Source organism: Leptonychotes weddellii, chromosome 15 (genome assembly GCF_054177405.1).
Source record: "Leptonychotes weddellii isolate Sample4059 chromosome 15, ASM5417740v2, whole genome shotgun sequence".
Classification (NCBI taxonomy): domain Eukaryota; kingdom Metazoa; phylum Chordata; class Mammalia; order Carnivora; family Phocidae; genus Leptonychotes; species Leptonychotes weddellii.
The window spans coordinates 20,667,240-20,694,442 of record NC_138383.1 but is presented as its reverse complement, the minus strand read 5'-3'; the positions used below and the strand labels follow the sequence as shown (position 1 = coordinate 20,694,442).

The following is a 27,203-nucleotide window of genomic DNA, read 5'->3' as shown; positions in this document are numbered from 1 at the left end:
TTTTTTTTTTTTAAGATTTTATTTATTTATTTGACAGAGAGAGACACAGCGAGAGAGGGAACACAAGCAGGGGGAGTGGGAGAGGGAGAAGCAGGCTTCCCGCGGAGCGAGGAGCCCGATGCGGGGCTCGATCCCAGGACCCTGGGATCATGACCTGAGCCGAAGGCAGACGCTTAACGACTGAGCCACCCAGGCGCCCCCCGCCCTTTAGCTATTCTTGATTATAGATGCGCCTTTGGAACTCTGTAAAAGATTTCTATTTCCACCATTTGCTTTGTTTACAAATCATATTTAGCAGTGAATACACATAACCACCACTGTTTTTATGTTGTGCCCCATGTAATTTCACCAGTAAACTTAAAAGACCTAACATTTAATTTCTGGTGAGCTGAATACATAGCAACATCCAGCAGATACAAAGACGCTACTGATACTGTTAACCACAGCTGAGTAAAAAAGGATCAATTTCTCATCAATTCCTTCCCCATTCAGTACATCCATTACCTTCTCCAGGTTTGGGGTCCCAGCCCAGTCTCTCCCCTATAGGTGAAAAGACATCTTTCACAAACTCCTGGATTTCCTCATAGAAGTCTGTGTGGGACAAGAGAGTTGAGAGAATCCCCAGGTTACAGCTCAGGTCGCTCCATACAGTATAATTGGGCTCATTCACAAAAGCCTCCATGACTTTTAGAACCTCTACAGTGCTAATGATTCCAGCTCGAGCCTGGGATAGGAAAAAACATAAATTAATCTAGTCTTCAAACAAAAACTAAAACAAAAAAACATAAGCATGCATTTTCAGCATTATCTACTGCTAGTTAGTCATGTCTCTGGTTTAAAGGAAATGAGACTATATAAATTCAGGAGATTATTGGAATAAAAATCTATCATGACAACATTCCTTATTAACTTTTTTGCTATTTATAAAAGAGCCAAGTAAAAAAGCAGTGTTTGGTGACAGAAGGTGGCTACACTTGTGGTGAGCACAGCATGATGTAGAGACGTGTGGAATCACTATGTTGTACACCTGAAACTAATGTAACATTGTGTGTCAACTACAATGGAAAAGAAAGGAAGGAAAAAAAAAAGCAAGAAAGAAAATAACTTCCTATTTCTATCCAGTGTCTGCGGCCGTGGCTTTGTTTTTATTTTAAAAATTCCCATACTTTCAGAAAAGATGCAAAAATAGTTAGGGCTTTGGTTTTTGACAGAGGCTGTTTCAAAACTGGACCTGCAAACTGTGTCAACTTCAGCCTGTCCTTTACTCATTTCTAAAAGAAGGCAAACTGGAAGGCACTAGAAATTCAGAGTCCTTTCAGAATTAACTAACAGAGCTAGGAAAAAGAACTTCTGTTACAGCAGCCCACTGCACAAACACACCACTCTCCTGGGACAGGTCTCTCTCAGCAATGAGATCAGCAGATGTGAGGTTTTGTGCATCAATGCTAATCTGTGTTTATACAAAGGAGGAATCCAAGACCAGTTACTGCAGAGGGGAGGGAAAATTTCAAGTCCAATTTAAAGGAACACTAGGAGGAATCTGATAATTTTATCACAGACATCTGGAAATTATCTAACCTATGTTGGAGTCATAAAGATAATACTACTAATTGCTGATTTAAATCCTTTCTGGAACAAAGCCAAATATAACATAATTCTAAAGCTAATGGGCTATTATTATTTGAGTACCAATGGAATGTTAAAAAATTCTAGATGTTTCCAGCAAAGTATAATCACTATTTTAGAAAAAGATAAATCACTCTGAATTAATTATTTAAAAAAATTTTTTTTTTAAAGATTTTTTTAAATTTATTTATTTGACAGAGAGATAGCACAAGTAGGCAGAGTGGCAGGCAGAGGGAAAGGGAGAAGCAGGCTCTCTGCTGAACAGGGAGTCCGATGCGGGGCTCGATCCCAGGACCCTGGGATTATGACCTGAGCCGAAGGCAGCCGCTTAACCGACTGAGCCACCCAGGTGCCCCTGAATTAATTATTTAAAAAAACACATCAGTAGGGAAATTTCTTCAAGGCTCATACCTATCCTATTTCTACTGAAAAGAATTTCTGCCTTACAAAGGGCAGTTTTAGTTGCAAAACCTGGCTTAGGAGTAGTGGGATGGGATTTGTTTCTGATAAATTAAAAAGGTTCAATCTTGTCCTGTTAATTAATAATTATTCATTTGCTCTAGTCCCAAAAGGTGTTCAACCTTCAGGAAGAACCATATTCTTCTAATTATGTTTCAGGCGGACACTCCAGGAAAAACAAAATCCTTTAATCAACAAAATCCATCATACTACTTGAGAGAGGCTCACCAAGGAGAAGAGGTCATTCTGTAATCCAAGTCGATCCACAGGGGGCAGAGAGAGGTCACGAATGCCTGGTAATAAACTTTCCAGCATCGCTGAGCTGTACTGTGTCCGATAAAATCCAACTGTTCCCAGGTTTAACTGAAAAGACACCCAAAGGGCATTATTAATTAAACAGCTGCCTTTGTTTTTTTAAAGCATCTTGAGCAGGTGTGAAAGTTGTTCTGGTTTTCGTTTATCTGAGCGAAAACAACAAAGCTCACATATACAGGCAGGGATGAAAATGAAACAATACACAAAGACAGAAATCGGTTGTCGGGGTGCCTGGGTGGCTCAGTCGGTTAAGTGTCTGATTCCTGATTTCAGCTCAGGTTATGATCTCAGGGTCGGGAGATTGAGCCCCACGTCAGGCTCCAAACTGAGCTTGATGGTAGGGAGGGAGAGAGTCACAGGGGCCAGTTTCTATCTACTCTCAGTGGACAGTTTTAAGTTTACAGAAAATACTTACTATATGTAAGAGCGCATGGACGGTGGAATCTCTGAGGAAGATAAGCCTTTACACTCATCTATTCAGCCAGAGTCTCAACAGAACAACAATGCTCAGATCCTAGATTTTAAAGAATTATGTGGACTTAAAAGGTAATTTCATGTGATTTGTGGAGTGAGGTAATCACAGACTGTCATTATTCTCTATAGGCTATTTACCAACAGGCAAAAAAAATTTTTTTTAAAAAGATTTTATTTATTTATTTGACAGAGAGACAGAGAGACAGAGAGACAGAGAGATAGGCAGAGCAGCAGGCAGAGGGAGAGGGAGAAGCAGACTCCCCACCGAGCAGCGAGCCCGAGGCGGGGCTCGAGACCAGGACCCTGGGATCCCGACCTGAGCCAAAGGCAGACACCCAACCAACCGAACCACCCAGGCGTCCCAAAAATATTTTTGATAATACTTATATATCAAATGCTTTAAAGGTAAAATAATAGCATAAGATATAAATATTTTACTATTTATATATAAGTAATTTTTAAAATCACCTCACAATAATACAGCTGCTGTTTTATTGGTCCCTTTAACTTTTACTGCAGTAATAATACCTTTATTTACTCAATTACAATCATTGCGTACATGTTTTTCTCATTTATAAGAAAAATTTCATATGGCTACATAATCTTCCCGATTAATTTCAAATGGTAATATAGTATTCCACTAAGTATATTTTAAAAATATGTATTAAAACAAAGGGAGAAATGTTTTTTTTTTCAGAAAAGCACAGAAGTCTGAGACAATGTATAATTCCTATTAGGAACCTATAGCTGGGAGAAAAGTGTAGTAGATACTTTAATTATGAATGGTACAGAATACAGGATAATGAAAAATCATCTTGACCAACTGTTATTTTTTGTGAAATGGTTTTCCAACACCAGTTATAGGAATTTCACATTTCATCAGTGACACAGACTTATTATTATATGTCTGAGCTCACTTGATTATAGCTGTATATTTACAATGACAACACATCATCCAAGTTAACATCTCATTACAATGACAGTGCAGTTTGAAGTTGCAAGACTACAAATCTAAAGTTAATGTGACTTTATACATAATCTACTATTTTTTCCCCTTTGATCCTATCCTTTAATATCTGCTTATCTACCACTTCCTTAATTGACATAAGGGAAGATATCTAGACCATATTAATTGAAAAACCGGCCCTCAATTTCACATAGGAAAGTTTAGTAATGCTTTTGTCTTTGCAAGTCCTAGTCTAAACTAAGGCAGAATTTAGAGCCAGCCATAAAGTGCATAAAGGGAGTGAGAGAAATCAATTAATTTCGGTCAGGTAAAAATGGCCAGGCCATTTCTAGACTTACCTTTACCCACTGGTCTGGTTTGACATTTTTCAAAACCACATTCATCTCTGGCTTGTCCATCAGAATTTTCAGTTTGGCATGGTTGGGATCTTCGCTAGTAGAGATTGTGATAGGAACCATCCACTGGGGACAGTCTTCTCCTTAAGCAAGAGAAGAAAGAATAGGAAACTTGAAAAATAATTTGTCACTGGAAGAAATAGAGGGTAAGGCGGAGAGAGAGGACAGGTGTCCTACACATGAGCTTGAGTCTAACTGTTAAGCCAACAGCTCATTTTCAATGGTACATAAATTCTTCCATAACCTGAATAATACTAGTACAAAGGAAGAGAGGATTTTTTTAACAAAATCACAATGGCTTAAAAAAGGAGAACAGTTTATTCAGTTGTAGTATCACAAATACAGTGATTTTAATTTGTCGTTTTCCCTTTATAGAGCCATAGAGACAGTAATGATTTTACTGTTAAAAGAAATTTCAAGTAGGTGAAAGCTCTCACATAGCATTTAAAAACATTCTAAGGTGCAGTCCTCAACAGGTATACATACTACTGCAACACTGAAGGGTTGATTTTTATTTCTGTGATAGACATGATACTCCCTGGAGCTGATGGATTCCATCACTAAAAAGTTATAGCTAAAAGTCCAAACTTTTGTAAGGCAGATAACATACTGTCTTTAGGTATCAGCAGAACAGACTTTGAATTAAGATACCAAACAGAAGAGAGTCACTGCCCAATGCATTAATCTAACTATTAATAAGTTATATAGCTTTATGCTATTAGCCTAAAGCACAAATCAGAATTTTCTCCTAATGCTGGGATAGTTCAGGTTTTAATACTGCCTATACTGGTCACGGAGTATTTGAAAAAACTGCAAAACCTGTCAGTCCTACCATGCAGACTGGTATGAGGCAGGAAACAGAAACTGTAACACTTTGGGATTTATTTTGGATAATAAACCTGTCATCTGCCTTGTCAGCCATAGTTATCTAAAGAGTAATTCTAAATGCTAAGGAAGGTTAAGGATGGAAGGCTGTACCTCTTAACCCTAGTAGGGTGTACCATATTTTGGAGGGCGGAGCATGAAAAGGTATTGGTGATTCTGATATACACCTTCCCTGGGTGGCACAGTCGGTTAAGCGTCTGCCTTCCGCTCAGGTCATGATCCCAGGGTCCTGGGATCGAGCCCCGCATTGGGCTCCCTGTTCAGCAGGGAGCCTGCTTCTCCCTCTCCCTGCCTGCCTGTCTGCCTACTCATGAATGGTACAGAGTACAGGATAATCTTGACCAACTGTTATTTTTTGTGAAATGGTTTTCCAACACCAGTTATAGGAATTTCACATTTCAGTGACACACTTATTATGTCTGATCTCACTTGATTATAGCTGTATATTTACAATGACAACACATCATCCAAGTTAACATCTCATTACAATGACAGTGCAGTTTAAAGTTGCAATTAATAAGAATCTCTCTCTCTCTGTCAAATAAATAAAATCTTAAAAAAAAAATAAAGGAAGTGAGAAAGGTGCAGAGAAGCACTTTTAATTTCCTGAGCAAAAGAATCAATGACCTGTAGAAATATTTGAAAAACCAGAGTTGAGTGGTGGTTAAAGGTATAAACTCATGTAATCCAACTATTTTGTTTGAATTCCTACTCTTTAACTCATTAGATAGGTGACCTTGGGCAACTTAACTAACCCAGCTATGCCTCAGCTCCCTCATTTGTAAAAAGGAAATACTATCTACCAAATGGGGCTGCTGAGACTATAAAATAAGGATCAGTTATACTGATTAGCATGGTAACTGGTACATAATAATGCTAAATAATCACTGGGCTTTATTTATTTACTTGTTTACTTACTTAGTATGCCCAATAATTAAAAAAAAAAAAAAATTAGCTACCCACACAAATGTGCACCAAGGCTTCTTTGAGGGATGAAGGCTAAAGCATTACTTCTTGGGTGTTCCTATCCTAATTCATTTCTTATAGCTTCCAATAATGACATGGAATTTCAAAAATCAAAGAATATCAAAACACTACAAATACCTCATGAATCTCCTTTTTTAATTTCCTAGATTTGTATTTTATTACCATTTCCTTGTTTTTATTTAATTCTATTAAAAGTATTACAATTACAAATAATTATTTCCTATTAATTGGAACACTTGACTCATGGTATCCAAATTCATTTATCAGCTCCCACTTATAGCCACTTGCTTACCAACATATGGTCCACTGGCACAGAACTTCCTCTGGGACAACCTCAATAATCTGTCATCTTCTACCTAAAGAAGGAAAACAAAAGCTAAAATAGTAGTATTCACATTTTTTTTTTTTTTGGAGGGGGCAACACTTCTGTGACAAAGTAGAAGGTGAAACTAGTATGGCCAAGTGACCAAGTGACTCGTGAGAACCCGAAGTGCAACAGTGATGAAGATGATGATAGACAGAATGGGAGAAAAGGCATTGCTTCTCATTTAGGCCTCAAAATAACAATACTTTAAATAAAAGGCCATGTTCTATGTAATGAAGGGATATACATGCAGACAAGAACTTTAAAGTGTTACCATTTTCTCAAGGATACATAACGATAAATAATACTACAGCAAGCTGTTTTTATCTTTGTAGAGGGAGGTTATATCTCCAGACTCTTCCACTTCTAGAAAGTGGCAACCTCAGATTAGCATGTTAGGAATTCAAATTTTTAGAATGACCAATAAACATGAAAAAGACCAATACACATGACAGAGGCACACACTTTGCTTCAAAGGCTGAGCTTTGCAATGAAACACAAAAAAAGTGGTGGGGGAAAAACTGCAAAACACTAAAAAGCCAGAAGCAACAAAGGCAAGTACATATTTAAAAAAAATACTTCAACAGTATGCGTTCATTTGTTTTACTTATCATTTGTTAATATGTCCTGGAACATTTTAAATAACGTTAAGATATAACAGATTTAGCATCACCCACATCAAATGTAAAATTAGGCCATGACCTTTATGGATAAACTGACTACACAAGACAGAATTGAAAAGCTGAAAGATCTGAGTAAAGCAGCAATGACCACTTTGATGCCACAAAGAAATTGCTAATGAACTTAAACACTGCATCCATCACTGATTAGTTATTTGTCACAGAGATGTCGTCGAGAAAGTTGAAAGGTGACTTTTAAATTGATTCAGAAATAAAGCAAAAATGTTTACATTTAGAGAATATAAAGTGAGAAATAAATCATAATCAAGATATTATATGTTGGAGTGCTCTCCTTTTTTTAAAGGAATTAAGAGTCATAGATAGGCTTTTATTTTTATTATAGTGTGAAATGGAGGATGAGTTTGGCTGTGTTTGTGGACAAAAAACAACAAAACAAAGAAAGTAAGACTTTGAAAGTAGCTTGATGGAAAAGTTAATTTAGTCTCAGTAACACAGAGGAAGTCAGGTATTAGTATTCTGATACCTTAAAAATGTGTTCTGCTTGAAGAAAAAAATATGGCCTAATAGTCTGTTTTACATGTAATCACTAAAGTGTTGACAGTTTTTGAAGGAATGAAATCCCCAGGGGTGAAAAGAACAATCATCTTTGTAGCATGTCATTATTCTTAAAAACAGATAAAATGAAAACTACTTGTTAGTCAATATAGAATGTCAATGTCAAGTTTGATCAGGCATCTCCTATTAACAGACCAGTTCAAAGTGGAGGAAGAAGAGTAGAAAGAAACAAAATGGTCATAATGGCCTAATAGTAGGTCACTAAGCTTCTAGATATCTTTTCCCACCAATAAGAAATGATTGATTGCATTCCCTAAACTACCTTCAAATGCTCAATCTGAGAGGTCTTCAAATGTGTATACTTTATTATAAAATACAATCATGTTTAAGGGTAAGATGTGGCTCCAGAAGGTTAACCTGCAAGCACTGTAACAAATCATGTAAACTGGGGTGCATTTTGAGAGTACAAGGGCTAGGTTAAGTGTCACCTAGAATTCTTACCGTACAAAAAACCAAATTTACTAACTTAACTTAGAATGCCATATTGAGAAAATCTTTGCAAAACATACTTAGTTTTATGGACAGTGCAGAACCACAAGAGTGAACATACACCAAAAAAGAGTTATGAATCTTCCTCCCTAAAAATGAACAGTAATTAATTCTCTGTGCAGGTCAAAAAACCATGGCAAAGAAATAAAAGAGAACAATTCCATAATTTCATATAATTAAACTAAGTTAAGATAAACTTCTGGTATGCACTGAAGGCTGATGTGTAACTCTCAGTCCTCTTGGGGGGACAACTCATTTTGAAGCACACCTCTCTGAATGCAGCTAACAGTTCAACTAATAATAGTGCAATTCTAATCAAAATCACACTGCCACCCAACCAACATTAAAACTAATTTAAGGGACACCTGGCTGTCTCAGCTGGTAGAGCACACGACTCTCAGTCTCAGGGTTGTGGCTTCAAGACCCAAGTTGAGTACAGAGATTACTTAAAAATAAAATCTTAAAAAAAACCCCTAATTTTAAAGAATACTGTAAATTGGTGTAGAATTTTAACAAATGCTATTTCTGCATCTATTGAAGTGATTATGTGGTTCTTCACCTGTATTCTGTTAATGTAGTGATTATGAATCAATATACTGTTGTTTGTTTGTTTTTTAAGATTTTATTTATTTGACAGAGAGACAGACAGCCAGAGAGGAAACACAAACAGGGGGAGCGGGAGAGGGAGGAGCAGGCTTCCCGCAGAGCAGGGAGCCCGATGAGGGGCTCGATCCCAGGACTCTGGGATCATGACCTGAGCCGAAGGCAGCCACCTCACCAACTGAGCCACCCAGGTGCCCCTGTTTTTTTAACTGTTAAACCAACTTTGCATTCCTGGAATAAACCCCACTTGTTCATTTTAGATTTATATCAAGGGGTGACTGGCTGGCTCAGTCAGAAGAGCAAGCAACTCTTGATCTCAGGGTCGTGAGTTCAAGCCCCACATGGGGTATAGAGATTACTTAAATAAGTAAGTAAATAAATAAATAAACTTAAAAAAAAAAAAAAGAACACATCAAGTTTACAGTTTTCCTTGGGGACAGTAAAAGTAGACAACATTTTGTTTTCTGCTGTAAGTACGTATGATTTTAATGATGTGGGGGACAAACTATTCAGTATAGAGATAATAAATCACTGAGAAAACAATGCAAAGGCTGGCTTAAATGTTACCTAGAATACTTAAAGTACAGAAAAGCAAATTTGATAACACTGACTGAATTTCATTTAATACAGTAGCAGATGAACTGGAGGACTTTTTATAAGGTTACCTGTTCTGCTTCCACATAAATGAGGGGGAATCCCATTTGTTTGGTCCAGGTATTCATCACCGCTGCTATAGGTTTACCACTGGCATTTTCTAAACTTTCCCAGAGATCCTCTAGAAGATAAACACAAACAATGAAAATCTAAAATGTTGACATTTTTGTTTTCCTAAACAAACCAGAAATTTTACATAACTCCTGACACTACACTGCTAACCAATTTTTTGGTTCTTTCAGGTTCAGGAGACAAACAGGGGGTCAAATTAATGTCCCCTCGCCTCCCCATTAAATAAATTCTATTACAAAAACTGGTCTTATAGTCTAAGATGTCCTTAATTGTTCCAATTTACTAAAAAAATCACAAATTATAGGGGTGCCTGGCTGGCTCAGTCAGTGGAGCATGCAACTCTTGATCTCGGAGTTGTGAGTTCGAGCCCCACGTTGGGCCTAGAGTTTACTTAAAAAGAAAATCACAAATTATAATAACCAAAAGATAAACAGGTGAGTTCAAACAAGAAGAAATAGAAACAAATAGAAACATATTCAAGATCACCCCTAAATAATCATCCACAAACTTACAACCATTATACCCATTTGATTAACAGAGGTTAAAAAATATTCAATGCTCTGAGGTTGAAGTAAAACTCACAGGGTCAAACAGCACTGGTGGTCAAGTAAACAAAAGAGCAATACAATGTGACACACACTAGAATTGGGACATGAACAGAGGAAAAGCCCTTCAAGAAAAATCCAAGAAAAGGGCGCCTGGGTGGCTCAGTTGGTTAAGCGACTGCCTTCGGCTCAGGTCATGATCCTGGGGTCCTGGGATCGAGTCCCACATCGGGCTCCCGGCTCAGTGGGGAGCCTGCTTCTCCCTCTGACCCTATCCCCTCTCATGCTGTTTCTCTCTCAAATAAATAAATAAAATATTAAAAAAAAAAAGAAAAATCCAAGAAAAATAAAGGCTTCACAAGAGTTGGCTTTTGGTCTCCATCTTGAAGAGGAGTTGTTCATTAGGCTGACAAAGGGAAAAGGGCAATCCAGGTAGACAGAATAAATGGTCTATGTACAAAGAAGAAAGTGTAAGAAAAGACAGAAAATATCAATAACAGCAAATTTTCAATAAGCTGAAGACAGAGGCCCAGGTGTGGGAGCACTGAGGCTGAGACAGCAGGCCGGGGCTGAGCTGCTAAGACTGTGGGGCTCTACTGTGGAGGGGAGTGAAGTATCTTGAGTGTTTTTAATTAGTAGGTGATGCAATCAGAGATTCGCTTTAGAAAGATAACCCTGGCCAGCCTCAGAGAGAGAGAGAAAACCAAAGAGAGTACTAAGCTGGTAGGCAACTGCAGAATTCAGGAGAGAGATCATAAAGGCACGAATTAAGGAAAGGGGAGTGAGGAGAGACAGAGGACCAAAACCATGGATGGTGACTGCACTGTGTCTGAACTACCAATTGTCTTTCATAACATAAGCAAACCAAGAAAAGGTCCATGGTAGGCCTCGCTGTGCAAAAGGTGGCCTATAAACCAGCCACTGGCTTCACCGGGAGCTTGTTAGGCAGATCCTCAGGTCTTAACCCAGACCTACTTAATTACAAACATTTCCATAGACCCTGGGTCACTGTGTGTACATTATAGTTTAAGAACTATAAGGTTCTGGGGCACCTGGGCGGCTTAGTCGTTAAGTGTGTGCCTTGAGCTCGGGTCATGATCCCAGGGTTCTGGGATTGAGCCCCACATCGGGCTCCCTACTTGGCGGGAAGCCTGCTTCTCCCTCTCCCACTCCCCCTGCTTGTGTTCCCTCTCCCGCTGTGTCTCTCTCTGTCAAATAAATGAATAAAATCTTAAAAAAAAAGAAAAAAGAACTATAAGGTTCTTTCCTCATGCATTATATGTATGCATGCTAAAGACTCAGAAAACTTACAGGAGCACATTCTCTGTAGTTCTGCTTTAAGGAACAGAATGCCTCTCTCTTTTATAAACTGAGGTGGAAATTTACAGCAGGGGGTGGGGGTAGGGTAGGAGGGGAGAGTGTCAGGGTTACATCATGTCCTGAACAGAGAGGCAGATACACTCTGTATTTTTAATTCACAGGTCACAAACCTCAGGAACAGCCCATGCCAGGCCTCTCTGAACTTTTGTCATTCTATTAGATACTAGTGACATTACATAAATCTTGCTTTTTTTTTTTTTAAGATTTTATTTATTTATTTATTTGACAGAGGGAGAGAGAGACAGCGAGAGAGGGAACACAAGCAGGGGGAGTGGGAGAGGGAGAAGCAGACTTCTTGCTGAGCAGGGAGCCCTATGTGGGGCTCGATCCCAGGACCCCAGGACCAGGACCTGAGCCAAAGGTAGATGCCCAACCAACTGAGCTACCCAGGTGCCCCCACAAATCTTGCTTTTAAACTATTTTTGTTCACTGAAGAACTCAAAACTCCAACTCTGGCTCTTTTTCATCTTCAATCAACTCCTACCTTTATTCTTTGTTTTGACTCCCATACACAATAAATCATAGACCACTATACACTCTTAAACCACAAAAACTCTTAAACCTTCACTGAAACTCACTGCACTAGTTCCACAAGTTCAGTAAAAGATGGTTAATTTGTAGCAATTTTAATGGCCATTGGTCAATTTAGGCCAATAAAACCAATGAGTCACCAAAAAGAGCAAGTTCTGGTAAGGTAAACCAAACTCTTCAGACTCTCTGAGGTGGCAGGACACTGAGCTACGGAGAGCAGAGTTCTGGAGGGGGACAAGAAGGATAACGGGTTCTGATTCATGTTGATCTATGACTTAACACATGGCACCAAACAGGTCAACTTTATTTCCTATCTATCACACGGAAGGTTAAGTATTTGGAAAAAAGTAAATGTCCCGCTCTGGATAGAGTGCCAACACCTTCTCTTCACTGCTATCTCAAGCTATTAAAGATTACCTGTGGCAGCATTCTTTTGTTGGAACTTGGTTAAATACATGTTCATTCCTTTCTTAAAGTCCTGAGAAAACACAATTTTTAAAATCCAGGAGATTAAGACCTTGGAATTTATAGTGTATTTGCATATTAGTACTCAAAAGCTAATTTACTCAAATTAGCTGAGTGTTGGACTTACTGAAAAACATCTATCCCTCTAATGTCTACTGTCTTTTATTTAAGAATGCATACTCTTTGCCTTCTGCATTTGCTTTTAAGTTTTATACCAGCCTCCCACACATCCCCCAAACACATTTACACATCATTCATCTAAGAGACCACAAGAGTCAATATAAAAAGAAAAGAAGATAAGCCAGATCAGGGTAATATCCTTCTAGAGTCTAGAAAAATTACTTAGGAACTTAATCTAGATAAAAGTAGACACTTTTTTCCCATGCAAAACACTATGATTTCATCATAAAAGGATGGAAGATTTTTTTTTTTAATTGCTTTTTTACCTTATCCCCAATGTAGTCATGGAGCATTCGGATGACAGATGCACCTTTGCTATATGATATAGCGTCAAATATCTCATCAACTTCAGCAGGATGGCCCACACTGACCTGGCAGACAGTGTGATTCAGGGTTATGACAGGAAGCAGACAGCCTGTAATACTAAATTACATAAAAAGCTTTCTAGAAAAACCCTCCTAACTCATAAGATACTTTTCTGCCTTTAGTTCACTCATAAATGAATACTGATGATCCTTAAAAAGACTGTAGTAACTAACACTAATAAAGCGGAGTATATAACATTATCTCCACCATCTCTGTGGGTCTTGGCTTGGCTTTGCTGGGAGGCAAATCACCATGGATCATTTTATTGGGGAATTGGGAGACGGAGGAAGGGAGAGATGAGAAACATTTGACTTCTTGCAACTAACTGTAACAGCTTATAATTACATAGGACTTTGGTTAAATATGTCAAGGTAGACTATAAGTTCTTTGGAGGCAAAATCTGTTCATATAAACTAGTCAAAATAAGGATAGGCTAAGTCAAGAGAAATAAAATTTTATATATATTTTAGACAATGACAACAATAAAAGAATATGTTCAGAATTTTCTTTGAAACAACGGAATCATAATGTTCCCTTGTGCATACTGCCCAACAGGCATGGTTCTCCCATACTGTTCAATAAAAATGTATTTAGTGAATGCTTATGGGTATATATAGCACTTGCCTCTATAAAGATAAAATTCTTATACTGTCTACCTTAAAAAGAAACATAATTAGTACTTACTCTTGTGGGATTTTCAAGACTGAAAATATGAGCTATAAAAACAAGTGAATTGCCCGTGCAATTTTCTTTTCTTTTCAGGCTCCTAAGTATCTCTATAACAAATTATTTATTTCATTAGAAATGAGAGCAAAGGCCAATGGCTGAAAAGTATGGCTCACTTCAATAGGATGGCTGTTATCTAAAGCATCAAGTTCCTGGGCACGAGTGTAATCAGCAGATACAAACTGAGTCCAGATATCATACTCTGGGAAGCAGTGGTCTACACACAAATATTCAATCCATGATGCAAAGCCTTCATTTAACCAAAGATGAGTCCACCACTCCTAAAAACAAAAGAAAGAAATGTGTAAAGAAAACAAAGTATTTATCATTCCACTAATTTGAAAAACTCACATGTCCCTTCCATTATACTCTACAACTTACAACTTAATAAGCCAAAATTCAGTAAAAAACATTCAGTAAATAACTCACGTCTCTAAACAAAAAAGATGCTTAAAAGAGATGCTAAAGAAGGCCAACTGGTGATTTTGGCATTAGGCCTGAGGGACATTTCAAAACATAGCTAAGTAACTTTTTATTACCAAAGCTAGATAAAAATGGAAGGAAAAAGGGAGGGAGGGAGGGGAGAAAGCCCTCATATGGAAAAGGGGAAGAGGGCAGATAAATGTAGGCAAGAGCCTATATTGTCAGGTAAAATTTAGTTTAATAAACCAGAAAGCTACCAGGACCAAATAAGGAAAACTGGGAAGGATTTCCATAATGACTGATTGACGAGTTAAACTTTCTAGATAAACAGAAAAGCAGTACTGCTCATATAAAATTAGGTAAAATTAACAGAAGTATCATGGCAGTAAGTAGTTCAGTAATGAACGGTGTTTAAGTATTTATGGAATATAAAATTCTCACCTGCTAATAAGAATTAACAGTAGAATGGACAAAGAATACAAATGAGTCACAGATAAAACCAACTTTTAAAAAAAGTCAACTTTTTAGAAAGAGATTTTAATCTAAGTTTCATTAAAGTTGATTAAATCTCTTACAAAAAGAAAGCAATATAAGAATCCAAGATAAATGCTAAAGGACTACTGCAATGGTGAAAAGCAAAAAGGCATTTATTTAAAATTCTGAAAAGATAAAATATTTTCAATATTAAGTGATGAAAGGCTATCTAAGTGCTTTGTGCACTTAACTAGTAGCTTCCACAAAGATAAGCTGGTACAGAGCTAGTTATTCACCAACCTATCATGAGCCCTTAAATTTCAGTTAAAGAAACAACTGACATCTAATAACTAGAACAGTTGCTCAAATCCAGTAAAAAGTTGCTTAAAAGCTATATGAGAATGTGCACATTTCCCCTACTAAAATTTATTGCTGGTAGTTTAAAAATAAAATCATAAAAAATGAAGACTGCTCAAAGCTAACAAAAATTGTTTGGTAGCAACAAACTTGCTACATTAGGAGAAGAAAATATTTCTGTACATATTTGAATACAGGTACCAGCATACTTAATTCCACATGAAATTATATTTCAAAACTTTTTCTCACCCCTAAGTAAAATTTTAAACACCCAAAGCAAAAGGAAATGGTTTAATTTCAAGGGCTGGCTTTCTTTAAAAGCTGTCTCAGACACGTAATAGTTGCTAAATGTCTTACTTTCTTGCTTATTCCTATGACATATGGACTCAACTAACATCCAAGTCAGGTTCTGCTCTTTGGCAGCCTAAAATGCTATCAGGGAATTTGGCTGGCTCCAGAATCTCCAGTTCTTTCTTTGCAGAAGTACTTCTAGTTCACTCATTAAACTCTGTGCTCCCAAACTCGAACACAGCTAGCCGACATAGATGGTACTTATTTGGAGTAAGAGGGAAAGGTCAAGACTTAAGAACAGAGATCATTCACTGCAAACGCTGCAAAATTTACTGCAAACATAATAAATAATAATTTCAATGGGACAGCTGGAAATTTTAATATACTTTACAGTTACTCCCTAGTTTCATTTCTATCCAATTTCAACTTAACATTTTAGGCAATGAGAAAACTGACTCCTAAAAACATTTCAACCTAACTGATCATGTTGTTATTTATCAGGTTACTTTTCAGCTACTAAACTACATAATAAATATGCTCAAGAAACTATAGTTAGCCTGTAATCTCTGTACCTAAGAGGAATCTTTTTCTCTCACTCAAATTAGTATTATGACTTTGCCATTTGCAGGCAAATTCTACAACAGTTTAGGAAGTATTCTGTGTTGAATAAAGACTATCCACATACTCTTGATTGACACAGAGATTCTGATAAACACTGTTCAAAGTGGATGTTCTAAAATAAAGATTTTCTATCATTCATTTATTTTTTAGTACTATGTTCCAGTCAAACCTGAAATACTATGTAGCCAAAATAATGTGCAGCAGGATGAAGATAAATATATTTGAGCACTTAAAAATATTAAATACCATAGTAACAAGATTTCCAAACCATTGATGGGCGAGTTCATGTCCCACAACCAGAGCAACCCACTGGCGTGATGAAGAACAGGAATTTTTTGGATCAATAAGCAATGCAGTCTCCCTGTGTTAAAAAAAAATTTTTTTTAAACAATGTAAGTATTGCAATAAAAGGCATGCACAAATGGGGGAGGGAGATTCAAATGGTAAATAAGACGGTCAAGTTAGGCTTTAGAGATGTCAAGAAAACATTTCCCCAGAGGTACAGAACAGAAAAAGTTCTGGGAAGATTGAAGACTATTCCAACAGAATTCATACAACAGCAGATCAAAGGTGTGACACAAGTTTAAACATCAGTTTGTAAACAGATGCCTTAAGTTTTAAAAAACTTTGTCTAAGGGATTAGGGATTATTGTGCTAGACAGAGAGTGTAAACAGTCCTCCCATTAAAAGAAGGGGAGTGGCAAGTGGGGGGAACATGCATTCCACAGTCCCAAAAAGAACACTGAGCAGGCTGTCCAAAACTTAACTCATCAAAGAAGGCGGGGCAAAAACTTGTTTACAGACCCTGCTTTAAAAACTATACAACCCACATGTCTGTATTGTGGTGACAGATATGTAAAAACTTGGCTAGAAAACATTAAAGCAGAGACAGTTCTTCAAGCTGGAAAAATAACTATGAAACTCCTGGGAGGAAGAGAAGGCACCAAAATGAGAAAGTCAGCCAAAAATAGATCTAAAAATGTTACTAATGCCAGATGCTCACTTTAAAATCTTACAATCTCAGATAGTAGCACCAGAGGGTGTTCATCTGCATTCTTAAAATGTGCGCAGAAGTGGGGGAGGTAGGAAAATTTACAGCAGATCATAAAGCAGAAGCTACTCAACTGGTGATTAGGAGTGAAGCTCTTATGAAATCAGTGACTGAAAAGATAAGGCAGGGTAATGCATCATTAACATACCTATAAGTAACAAGGCCCCAGTTCTCCATGGCACCTTCATAAAATAAACATAAACATTTATTGATATATATACATACTTCTTCCTCAAAATCACAAAATTTAAAAAAGTTATTACAATTCAGCAATAAAATGAAATTTACTTTACCAGCTGCAAAGTCTGCAATAGCAATGAGATCAATTTTAGGTAGAGGATAAGGAACATTGAAGTAGTCCTTATAAAAAGGCAGGGTTTTAGCAGCAACCTACAAAAGTATAAACAAAAGAACCGTCTGATAAATATTTTATTGTAATTCATATAGAAATCCACAAAGGAATCCTGTTGCAAGCCAAAGCTTCTCAAGTTACTAGAAACCAACCCCGGGGAACCCTACCTCCAAAAGTCTTTGGCTTTTGTTAATGTTGGCCAAACTTTAATCCATCTATAATATATTGGTATGAAAAATATACTACATCTTTTCCCACCCATTCTGTGGATAAATAAATTCCACTCTAATATTCTCTTAATCATTGTCTTGTAAAATGCTAATGTAACACCAAGGTTGGTAGTTTCAGAATTCTATTAAAAATAAAACCAAAGTACACAAATTTCAGACTAAATTATAAATAATTGTACTAATAATTGATCAGAAATGTAAATTCCCCAACCTGGAGTTATGGACTGTTGGAACAATCCTCTTCAAGTACATTTACCTCTAACGCAAATTTTCCTTGCTCTGCTTTGCCAACAGGGGTGTAAACACGGACACACACACCATCTTTTGACCTTGTTTCTACAAAGTCATATTCACCCACAACAAATGCCACCAGATATGTAGACATGACAGGTGTGCGGGCAAACTTCACTTCCACTACATTTTCATCATCAGGGTATGGTTTCCGATCAATTACATTCTTAAAAAAAGAGAGAGAAAAAATTTAAACAGATTTACATTAAATACCTTAAAGCAAATACTAGCCAAAAACTCTGCTGCTTCTCCTTCCCCCTTCCAGCACTGCTTACTTATCTATCCCAATTCATCCACTGCTTTTATGCTGTCAAAATCTTTCCTATTAAGAAGGAAACACTAAGAAGTTGGGGGCTAAAGTGTTAAAACTCCCAAGGATCTATGAGAGAAAAGAAGCAACTTTTCTTGAATACCTATTATATGCCAGGCACTGGGATGTTTTAAGACCTCAATACTTTTCAAGTGAAATAAGGATAAAAGGCAATAATTATTAATGAAGGGTAATTGTGAAATCTGCATTTCAAAGGGTACAGATATCTAAATTTAGAGCATTCTCTACACCAAGGCTGGCTCTAAGCAAATTTGTGGAGGAATTTCCACTTGACCTACAGAGTTCCTAATTTCTCTTTGTTGTCCACCGCTCCCTTCTTCCTATTCAGGAGCTCTACTTTCACAAGATCTATTCTTTCTTCCAAGGAAGACTTATTCAAGAACAGACCTGATAAATTCATTCATACTAAACTGTAAAATAATATTTCGGTTTAATATATTAGCCTCCTTTTTAGGAATATTTGAGAAGAGAATGGCATTCTATGGAATTCTCTGCACCATAAGGAGGCAAAGCCAGGTATTTTCAGGTACAGTAGGCTTTTCCAAATTCCCCAGATTCATATTACAGGCTATCGGGTACTTCTGTCTTAAACAGTATATTTCAAGTGGTAAATGCTTATTCTATTTATGAAAGAGATAATGACATCAGTGAAGAGAGCATATTCTAAGAAACCCAAATACACTTCATTACATGCCTATATCTTTTGGCATTTAATAAGAAAGTCAGATTTTTTTTTCAGGCAGTATTTATTAAACTTACCACTTTTTCAGTTTTCCAAATTAAAGTTTATAAGAAATTTCTTCCATGAGGAAGGAAATTCCAAATAAGGAAATTTAAAAAAAGAGGGCTTACTGGAAATAAAGAAAATGAACATCTGTGCTCCTGTTATGTATCAAGCACCGTGCTAAGTGGTTTCATGCTACTGCATCTAACCAGAAAACTAAGTATTATAAACGCTTATTCAAATTTTAAATATAACTTACAAACACATACATACCATGTTTGATAAAGCTACTCTGTCTTTAGGAACAACCAATGAGATATCAAAAGTTGCTTTGATGGCAGGCTCATCCCAGCAAGGAAAAGCCCTCCGGGCATCAGTAGCCTTAAAAAAAGAATATGAAATATAAATATTACTGAATTAACCTAACCGACTATTTCATGAAGTAACCGTCAACATCTTCTTTCTATCATCCATTCCTTCACTTGTTTAAATATTTACTTTCTACTCCATGCCAGGCAACACACTAGGGAATGACTACAGAGAAAACATGGGGCTTATTATCCCTGCCACATCAACAACGCAAAAACAAACAAAAACAAGCAATAATCCAGGAATTAGGTCTGCTACAGATCTTAACAATATACAGTATTAGAATAATTTAGAATGATACATATTTTTTTTTTTTAAAGATTTTATTTATTTATTTATTAGAGAGCGAGCGAGAGAGAAACAGCATGAGAGAGGAGAGGGTCAGAGGGAGAAGCAGGCTCCCCGCTGAGCCGGGAGCCTGATGTGGGACTCGATCCCGGGACTCTGGGATCATGACCTGAGCCGAAGGCAGTCGCTTAACCAACTAAGCCACCCAGGCGCCCAGAATGATACATATTTTTAAAAATATTTTTATTTATTAGAGAAAGAGCGAGAGAGAGAGAGAGAGCATGAGCAGGAGGAGCAGAGGGAGAGGTAAAAGCAGTCTCTCCACTGGGCAGGGAGCCGGATGCGAGGTTCAATACCAGGACCCTGGGATCATGATCTGAGCTGAAGGCAGACGCTTAATCGACTGAGTCACCCAGGCGTCGCAGGTCATCCATTTAATGGCATTTCCATATACTACACATAAAACTGTCACCGCTTGACTTACTTAACAAGACCTCATTTTTTTCTTCAAAAATAAAGAGTAAACTTGTTTGTTTTTTAAGAAAGAGCAAACTTGTTAAAGCAAAATAAAGTTTAGCGGTTCAGTAGAATACCAGTTATAAAAGAAACTTTAATAAAACAGAATGAAGTAAAAAAAATAGAACCAATTACAAGATTCTGTATCATGAAAAGAAGGAATAAATTATAGAGAGGTAGAGGAAGCACATACTTCTGGAAAAGTTTCTCCAAGGAAAATGTCAGATGGCTAATTGCACTCTCAAAGAAGTTAAATAAATGATGAATTCATTCAAAGAATAAATAAGACATCTGAAAAGTAAGCAGAGTACAAGGAAAGAAAAGATAGCACAGAAAAATTGAAATTAGGAGCAGCAGCGGTAGAGAAATGAATTTATACTAGAAGAAATTAAATGAGTAACATGGATAACAAGGTTTAAAAGTTTCTTTTCTTTTTTTTTTTTTTTAAAAGATTTTATTTATTTATTTGACAGAGAGAGACACAGCGAGAGAGGGAACATAAGCAGGGGGAGTGGGAGAGGGAGAAGCAGGCTTTCCGCTGAGCAGAGAGCCCGATGTGGGGCTCGATCCCAGGACCCTGGGATCATGACCTGAGCCGAAGGCAGATGTTTAACGACTGAGCCACCCAGGCGCCCCAGGTTTAAAAGTTTCTTAAAAAAAGTTTCTAAAATATCAAAAGGACAGAGTGATGAAAGCCATCAAAACTTCATCTGAGGGATAGAGATTAGACATAAACTTATTATGAGAGAGCAGAGCACAAACCACAGTGAAAATGTAGTATGTAATAGGAGAAAACTTGGCTACACTGAAGATCTGAATCTGAACATCAATAGGGTTCACCAATTACTATGTAAAAGTTATGAAAAGTGAACACCTGGTAAAAATTTTTAATTTTTAAGTACAAAGAAATAATTTAACAAGCAATCAAGAAGAAAACAAAGCAAAACAAAACAATATGTTACTCTACAAGGGAAAAAAACGATACTCCAGTCTGATTCTTCCCCTTGACAAAATGAGATATGAAAGACTGTGGAACAACATTTATATACCTTTGAAAGAGAAAAATTGTAAGCCAACTGTATATATCACTCTTATAGTTGAAAAGTTGGGTTTGTTATTCATTGTAGCAAGGGAAAACTCATAGTAAGGGGAACCCTGGGGTGTGTAAGAAAGAAGCTATTATATGTATATTCCGGATTTGGCAGGGTGAATTGGGGTAAGGATTTAGATTCACTCTCAATTGAGTGGGGTCAAAAAGTGGAGGCGATTCTGTGGGTGCGCATCTCAACAAATCTTACCTGTAGAGAGGGCAGCGTAGAGCAAGACTAAAACCGTAATTAATAAAGATGTCGCTCATTTTAACTAAGAGAGGGAGTTGTTCCTTATTTCATGGGTAGCACAGTGACATTGCTTTTGTCTGTCCTTAGATGAAATTATGAAGCACCCTTGTTTTTTTTCACTTTATCATGGTCTCAGAGTAACCTTGTCTGAGGTTGGTGCTCTATGATGCTGTTTACGTCAAAAAGAACAGCATGGACTAGCTGGGAGTGCTGGTGCAACTTCTGAATGTCAGGGGCTGCTCTTCTTCTTTCTCTTTTTCTTTTTTCCCCAACAAATCTATTATACACCCAGTAAAACTGGTCATGTATTAAGGCAAATGAAAGCCTTTCAGTTGTGCAAAGACCCTGGAAGTATACTACCCACATACCCTCCCTTAAAAAAATTTTATTTGGGGGCGACTGGGTGGCTCAGTCGTTAAGCGGCTGCCTTTGGCTCAGGTCGTGATCCCAGGCTCCTGGGATCGAGCCCTACATGGGGCTCCTTGCTCAGTGGGAAGCCTGCTTCTCCCTCTCTCACTCCCCCTGCTTGTGTTCCCTGTCTCGCTGTCTCTCTCTGTCAAAATAAATAAATAAAATCTTAAAAAAAATTTTTTTTTATTTGGAGACATACTCCAGGCAACCATTCCAGGATGCAGAAGTGCTCAAAGGGCTAAAGATAAGCATTGAAATAATGGAAACACAGAATTAAGCCTAAATAGCTATGGCAAATTTTTTTAAAGATTTTATTCATTTGTTTGAGAGAGAGAGAGAGAGAAAGCGAGGGGAGGAGCAGAGGGAGAGGAACAAGCAGACTCCATGCTCAGCATGGAGCCTGATGCAGGGCTCGATCCCACGACCCCGAGATTATGACCTGAGCCGAAATCAAGAGTCGGATGTCAAATTGACTGAGCCACCCAGGCGCCCCAATCCAAAACTTTAGGTATGCAAAACAAACAATACAGAGATACAGGCAGAAACATAAAAATAGATAGGATCAATTGTTTCATTATCCATACTGAAATGTACAGGAATAAATTTAATTAGATTTAATACTTAAAAGTACCACTAGCAAATTCAAAACAAGCTATGTAACTTGCATATACTTGATAAATAAAAATCAAAGTGCAGATAATATAGTAAGATAAACATATAGCAAGGACATGTCAAAGAATAAAAGGAATGCTATACAACAACATTACTATTAATTTGGTAGGAAAAGCCACAGGTGTCAAATACTAAGAGTATAATTTTAATTAAGAAAGGTACATAGTGAGGCACTTGCTTGGGTTCTCTCTCCCGCTGTGTCTGTCTCTGTCAAATAAATAAAAATCTTTAAAATTAAAAAAACAAAAAGAAAGGTACATAGTATAAAAGCAATTCAGGTATTGAAATTTTGTTACATATATGCATGTATACAGATGTATATGTATATACACATACATGCATATATTATTTTGTTACATATACACATACATTTATACAAACATATGTAACAGAATTTCAATACCTGAATTGCTTTTATACTATGTACCTTTTTTAATTAAAATTGTCTTCTTAGTATTTGATTCCTGTGGCTTTTCCTATGAAACAGTAATGCTGGTGTGTGTGTTGTGTGTGTGTATCCATTTTCCAGCCCACATCTCTAATTCTCTCCCTCTATAATGGAGATAACTGGCTTAATATAAAATAAAGATTCCAAAATCATGAACATAATTATGGCCGAAGGGACCCAGCCTGAAATAATCATGCAAATAATGGAACAGAACTTTGTCAGAATATCTACTTTAAGATAACAACATTTTAGAGAAGAACACCATACCTCAAACTGTGTGACAGCAGCATAGCGCACCTCTCCAGAAGGGGTAGTATATTTACTTCTGTAGAAACCTTTCATTTTGTCATTTAGCTCTCCAACAAAATCTATTTTTAAGGTTCCTGTACCTGTGATTGAAGATGAATGAAAACCACTTTAATATAGACATTAAGTACAAGTTATCAAAAATATATCCTTAAGACACTAACTGAGTTGACTGTTTACAATGTTCAAATCATTCCTTCCTTTCTCAAACACTTCTCCTGGCAATGGGGAGAATACAGTATTTACTAAAATAAATGGCAAACTAATCCTAAAGTAAACCTTAACATCATGTTTAGGGTGACTGTTTAGAAAGTTTTTTTAACTTTATTAACTTAATCTCTAATCACCAATACATAAAGGTAAAAACAGGAAAGGAAATGAACATTTATTACTAAATGTATGACATGCTACTGTGCATGGTGCTTTAAAAATATTTAGAAACTTGGAAGAAGATATAGTCTCCATTTTTTCAGATGAGAAAACTGAGGCTGAAAAGTTAAATAATTTGCTTGAGGTCACACGATTAGTAAGTAGCAAGAATGAGATAAAAAATTTAGGCCTGTTTAATCCAAAATTCATGTTCTCTGCCAATGATGCCATATAAATTGGTCCCTTTAGAGGACTTCATGCCAATTACTCCATCATTAAGACAAAACCCTGTCTGTTCAATCCAAATGGAACACTGATTCCATACTTTTGAAAGGAACTATATAGGCAAGATCAATGATTTGGCTGGCAAAAGGGCATTAAAAACTCTTACAGTCACCTCAATCATTTGAAATGATAATATTAAAGAAATACATTTACTCAATAATTACTAAATGCAAATAAAAACGCAACATGAATATATATTCTATTGTTGTATGGGGGCAAAACCAAATTAGACAAAATGGGTACCTTCTTTCATTACAAAGATTATAATTAATATCTATTAGTCATCTACTAAATTCAGATGCATGACAAAACAATAATCCCATTCTACATTTTACAAATTAAATCCCCCCAAAAAACCAACCAGAAAAATGTTGACTTCTAATTGATCTAATTGATCCTTTTAAAGTGCCTATTTATAACAAGATCTAGAACATGGGAATCTAACAAATCAAAGACATGGTATGACTATAAAATAATTAGGCAATCATTCTAAAACTTTTATATCCTAATGTTTTAAACTGTCATTTTGGAATGCCATAGAGCAATGACACTGACATTGTTCAAAATGTTAACTCTCCCCCCTCTTTTTGACATATCCTTTTGGATGCTCTCAGTCAGATCTTCACATTCCAAAATTGAATTGACTTTTATGAAAAGGTCCAAAAGTCATTTAGAGTCCAAATCTACAGAAAAAGTGAATGACAAACTGCATATTGTTTCTAGACAAAACGCTGTTGTCTATTAAGTATGTCAATTATGTAATAATACTCATTTTCATATGTGCTTCAAACTCATTCTGAAAGTAATTTCAAGAGAAAATTTCAGACCTCTGCAGCGAAGTCATCATCATTAAAAAAAGTGCCACTTTTTTTTTTTTTTTAATGTGCCCAATGTAGGGCCTGAACTCACAACCCCGAGATCAAGAGTCCCATGCTCTACTGACTGAGCCAGCCAGACACCCGAAAGTGCCATATTCTTAATGTAATCATGCTGGGGGGAGGGGGGGAATTGAAGCTCATTTGAATAAGTGTTTGTGAATCTTATTTTTTTAAAAATCAGACATTCTGTCTGAAGGGGACGATGAATACTTTCTTAAAGAGAATGATAGATTACTGGAACAGTAAATAAGAATACAATAAAAGAATGTGAAAGAATTCTAAATGACTGATACTAAAGAATTTAACTATAATATACAATTTCTCCCTATTTTCTTTAGGAATTCACTAATCTTTAAAAAAGCAGATATATTCACATTAATAAAGTTTACAAGGACTTATCTAGTAGATTGCAAAACCCCACTACCTTTAAAAAGAAGTGTTTGATGGAATTTTATGTTGTAATTCCTTTTTTTTTTTTTTTAAAGATTTTATTTATTTATTTGACAGAGAGAGACACAGCGAGAGCAGGAACACAAGCAGGGGGAGTGGGAGAGGGAGAAGCAGGTCTCCCGCAGAGCAGGGAGCCCGATGTGGGACTCGATCCCAGAATCCTGGGATCATGACCTGAGCCGAAGGCAGACTCTTTTTTTTTTTTTTTAAAGATTTTATTTATTTATTTGACAGAGAGATAGACAGAAGAGCACAAGCAGAGGGAGTGGCAGAGGGAGAGGGAGAAGCAGGCTCTGCACTGAGCAGGGAATCCGATGCGGAACTCGATCCCAGGACCCTGAGATCATGACCTGAGCCGAAGGCAGACGCTTAACCATCTGAGCCACCCAGGCGCTCCCGAAGGCAGACTCTTAACGACTGAGCCACCCAGGCGCCCCCTGTTGTAATTCCATAAATGGAATTGGCCAGTCTGTTTTCACTAGTCACATGTTAAGATTTCTTTTATATAACTCATATTCCATGGGAAATCTACTTTTGCCTTTTCCTATTTGGAATAAAATGATTTAAAACTCATAACTAAGTAAGAAAGGCTGCTTACACTTTTACTCGGTTTTAAATCTCCAAGGCCATCAAACCATAACAAGATACTGATAGTGGCCACTTTCAAAAAAGTGGCATACTAAACAAAATACAAAGTATTGGAAAAGGTTATTACCTGAAATTCAAACAAAACACAAGTTGAAGTTTTTTAAAAATCACTAATAAATTTAACTAGTGTTATATTTACAATACTAATTACAAAATATTTACTATTAGTATAGTAGAATTATAGGGCAAAAACAGGAGAAAAAAAACTTAATAAATGTCAACTTATCAAATTTACACCATACTGAAGAACTGATTGCCAGATTGTCTAATTTTATACCTGTTTGCCCACATAATTTACATTGCTTCCTCACATTAGACACCTTATTTCAATATGCATTGTATGCAATATTTATCTGCTTGGGATGATAAACCTTTTAAAACTTACAATAAGCCCATTTATAAATTAAACAACTGGAAAACTGCAACTTCCACCAAAAACCTTATTTCTTGGGGCGCCTGGGTGGCTCAGTTGGTTAAGCGTCTGCCTTCGGCTTACGTCATGATCCCAGGACCCTGGGCTCAGCATCGGGCTGAGCAGGGAGCCTGCTTCTCCTTCTCCCTCTGACTGCCTGTCTACTTGTGATCTGTCAAATAAATAAATAAAATCTTTAAAACAAACTAACAAAAAACACCTTATTTCTTTAAAGCTTAGGAGAGTATAATTGCTGTAAAACCTGAAGTAGATCTTGAAATACTTCAATAAAAATTTAATGATCCTACTAAATGCCAAAAAATTAAAGACAGATTAATTTGTATAAAAAGGGAGTAAAGGTCTCTGCCTTTGTGTCACCATTTCCTGTGACCCTGTTTTTCACTCTTAGAAATGTCAATATCACCTAATGTTTCTCTAAATAAACACCACTCTGCAGGATCCTTAACAAATGATTCTGAAGTTGTTGTCAGCTTACAATGATCATGGTAATTTAACCATTACTCTAGAATGTGCCAACTTCGGAAAAGAAAATGTGTTGCTTAGCTATGAAATAGTTGGCATGACTGTTAAGTCTGGTGAGGCTAAACACAAAGGTTACTAATGTCCTTTCAATATATGCTCCCTATTCCCTTACCAGAAGATAGAATGCTTGTACAGCCTACTAAAACTTGAAAAAAATAAGGATGTCATTTTTATTTTCTTTTTTATTTTTTTTTTAAAGATTTTATTTATTTATTTGAGAGAGAGAATGAGACAGAGAGAGAGAGCACGAGATGGGGGAGGGTCAGAGGGAGAAGCAGGTTCCCCGCCGAGCAGGGAGCCCGATGCGGGACTCGATCCCGGGACTCCAGGATCATGACCTGAGCCGAAGGCAGTCGCTTAACCAACTGAGCCACCCAGGCGCCC

General features: G+C 36.9%; 1 protein-coding gene across 2 annotated transcripts in view; it reads right to left on the bottom strand.

Annotated features, from left to right (window-relative positions):
* Window positions 1–27,203, bottom strand: part of NPEPPS (aminopeptidase puromycin sensitive) — a 91,203-nt gene that overhangs the window by 13,384 nt on the left and 50,616 nt on the right. Inside the window, exons 1-15 of one of the 2 annotated variants that reach the window (XM_081805108.1) lie at window positions 25,815–25,943; window positions 23,196–23,317; window positions 19,158–19,265; window positions 17,795–17,995; window positions 17,250–17,346; window positions 17,105–17,138; window positions 16,152–16,266; window positions 13,856–14,020; window positions 12,914–13,018; window positions 12,420–12,480; window positions 9,486–9,595; window positions 6,401–6,464; window positions 4,180–4,319; window positions 2,314–2,448; window positions 505–724 (exon numbers count right to left, since the gene is read on the bottom strand). In XM_081805108.1, the coding sequence (XP_081661234.1) occupies window positions 505–724; window positions 2,314–2,448; window positions 4,180–4,319; window positions 6,401–6,464; window positions 9,486–9,595; window positions 12,420–12,480; window positions 12,914–13,018; window positions 13,856–14,020; window positions 16,152–16,266; window positions 17,105–17,138; window positions 17,250–17,346; window positions 17,795–17,995; window positions 19,158–19,265; window positions 23,196–23,270 (1,630 nt within the window). In that variant the 5' untranslated portion in view covers window positions 23,271–23,317; window positions 25,815–25,943. Of the gene's footprint in view, window positions 1–504; window positions 725–2,313; window positions 2,449–4,179; window positions 4,320–6,400; window positions 6,465–9,485; window positions 9,596–12,419; window positions 12,481–12,913; window positions 13,019–13,855; window positions 14,021–16,151; window positions 16,267–17,104; window positions 17,139–17,249; window positions 17,347–17,794; window positions 17,996–19,157; window positions 19,266–23,195; window positions 23,318–25,814; window positions 25,944–27,203 lie in introns of those variants that run through there. The other variant, XM_081805107.1, reaches the window with a different exon arrangement.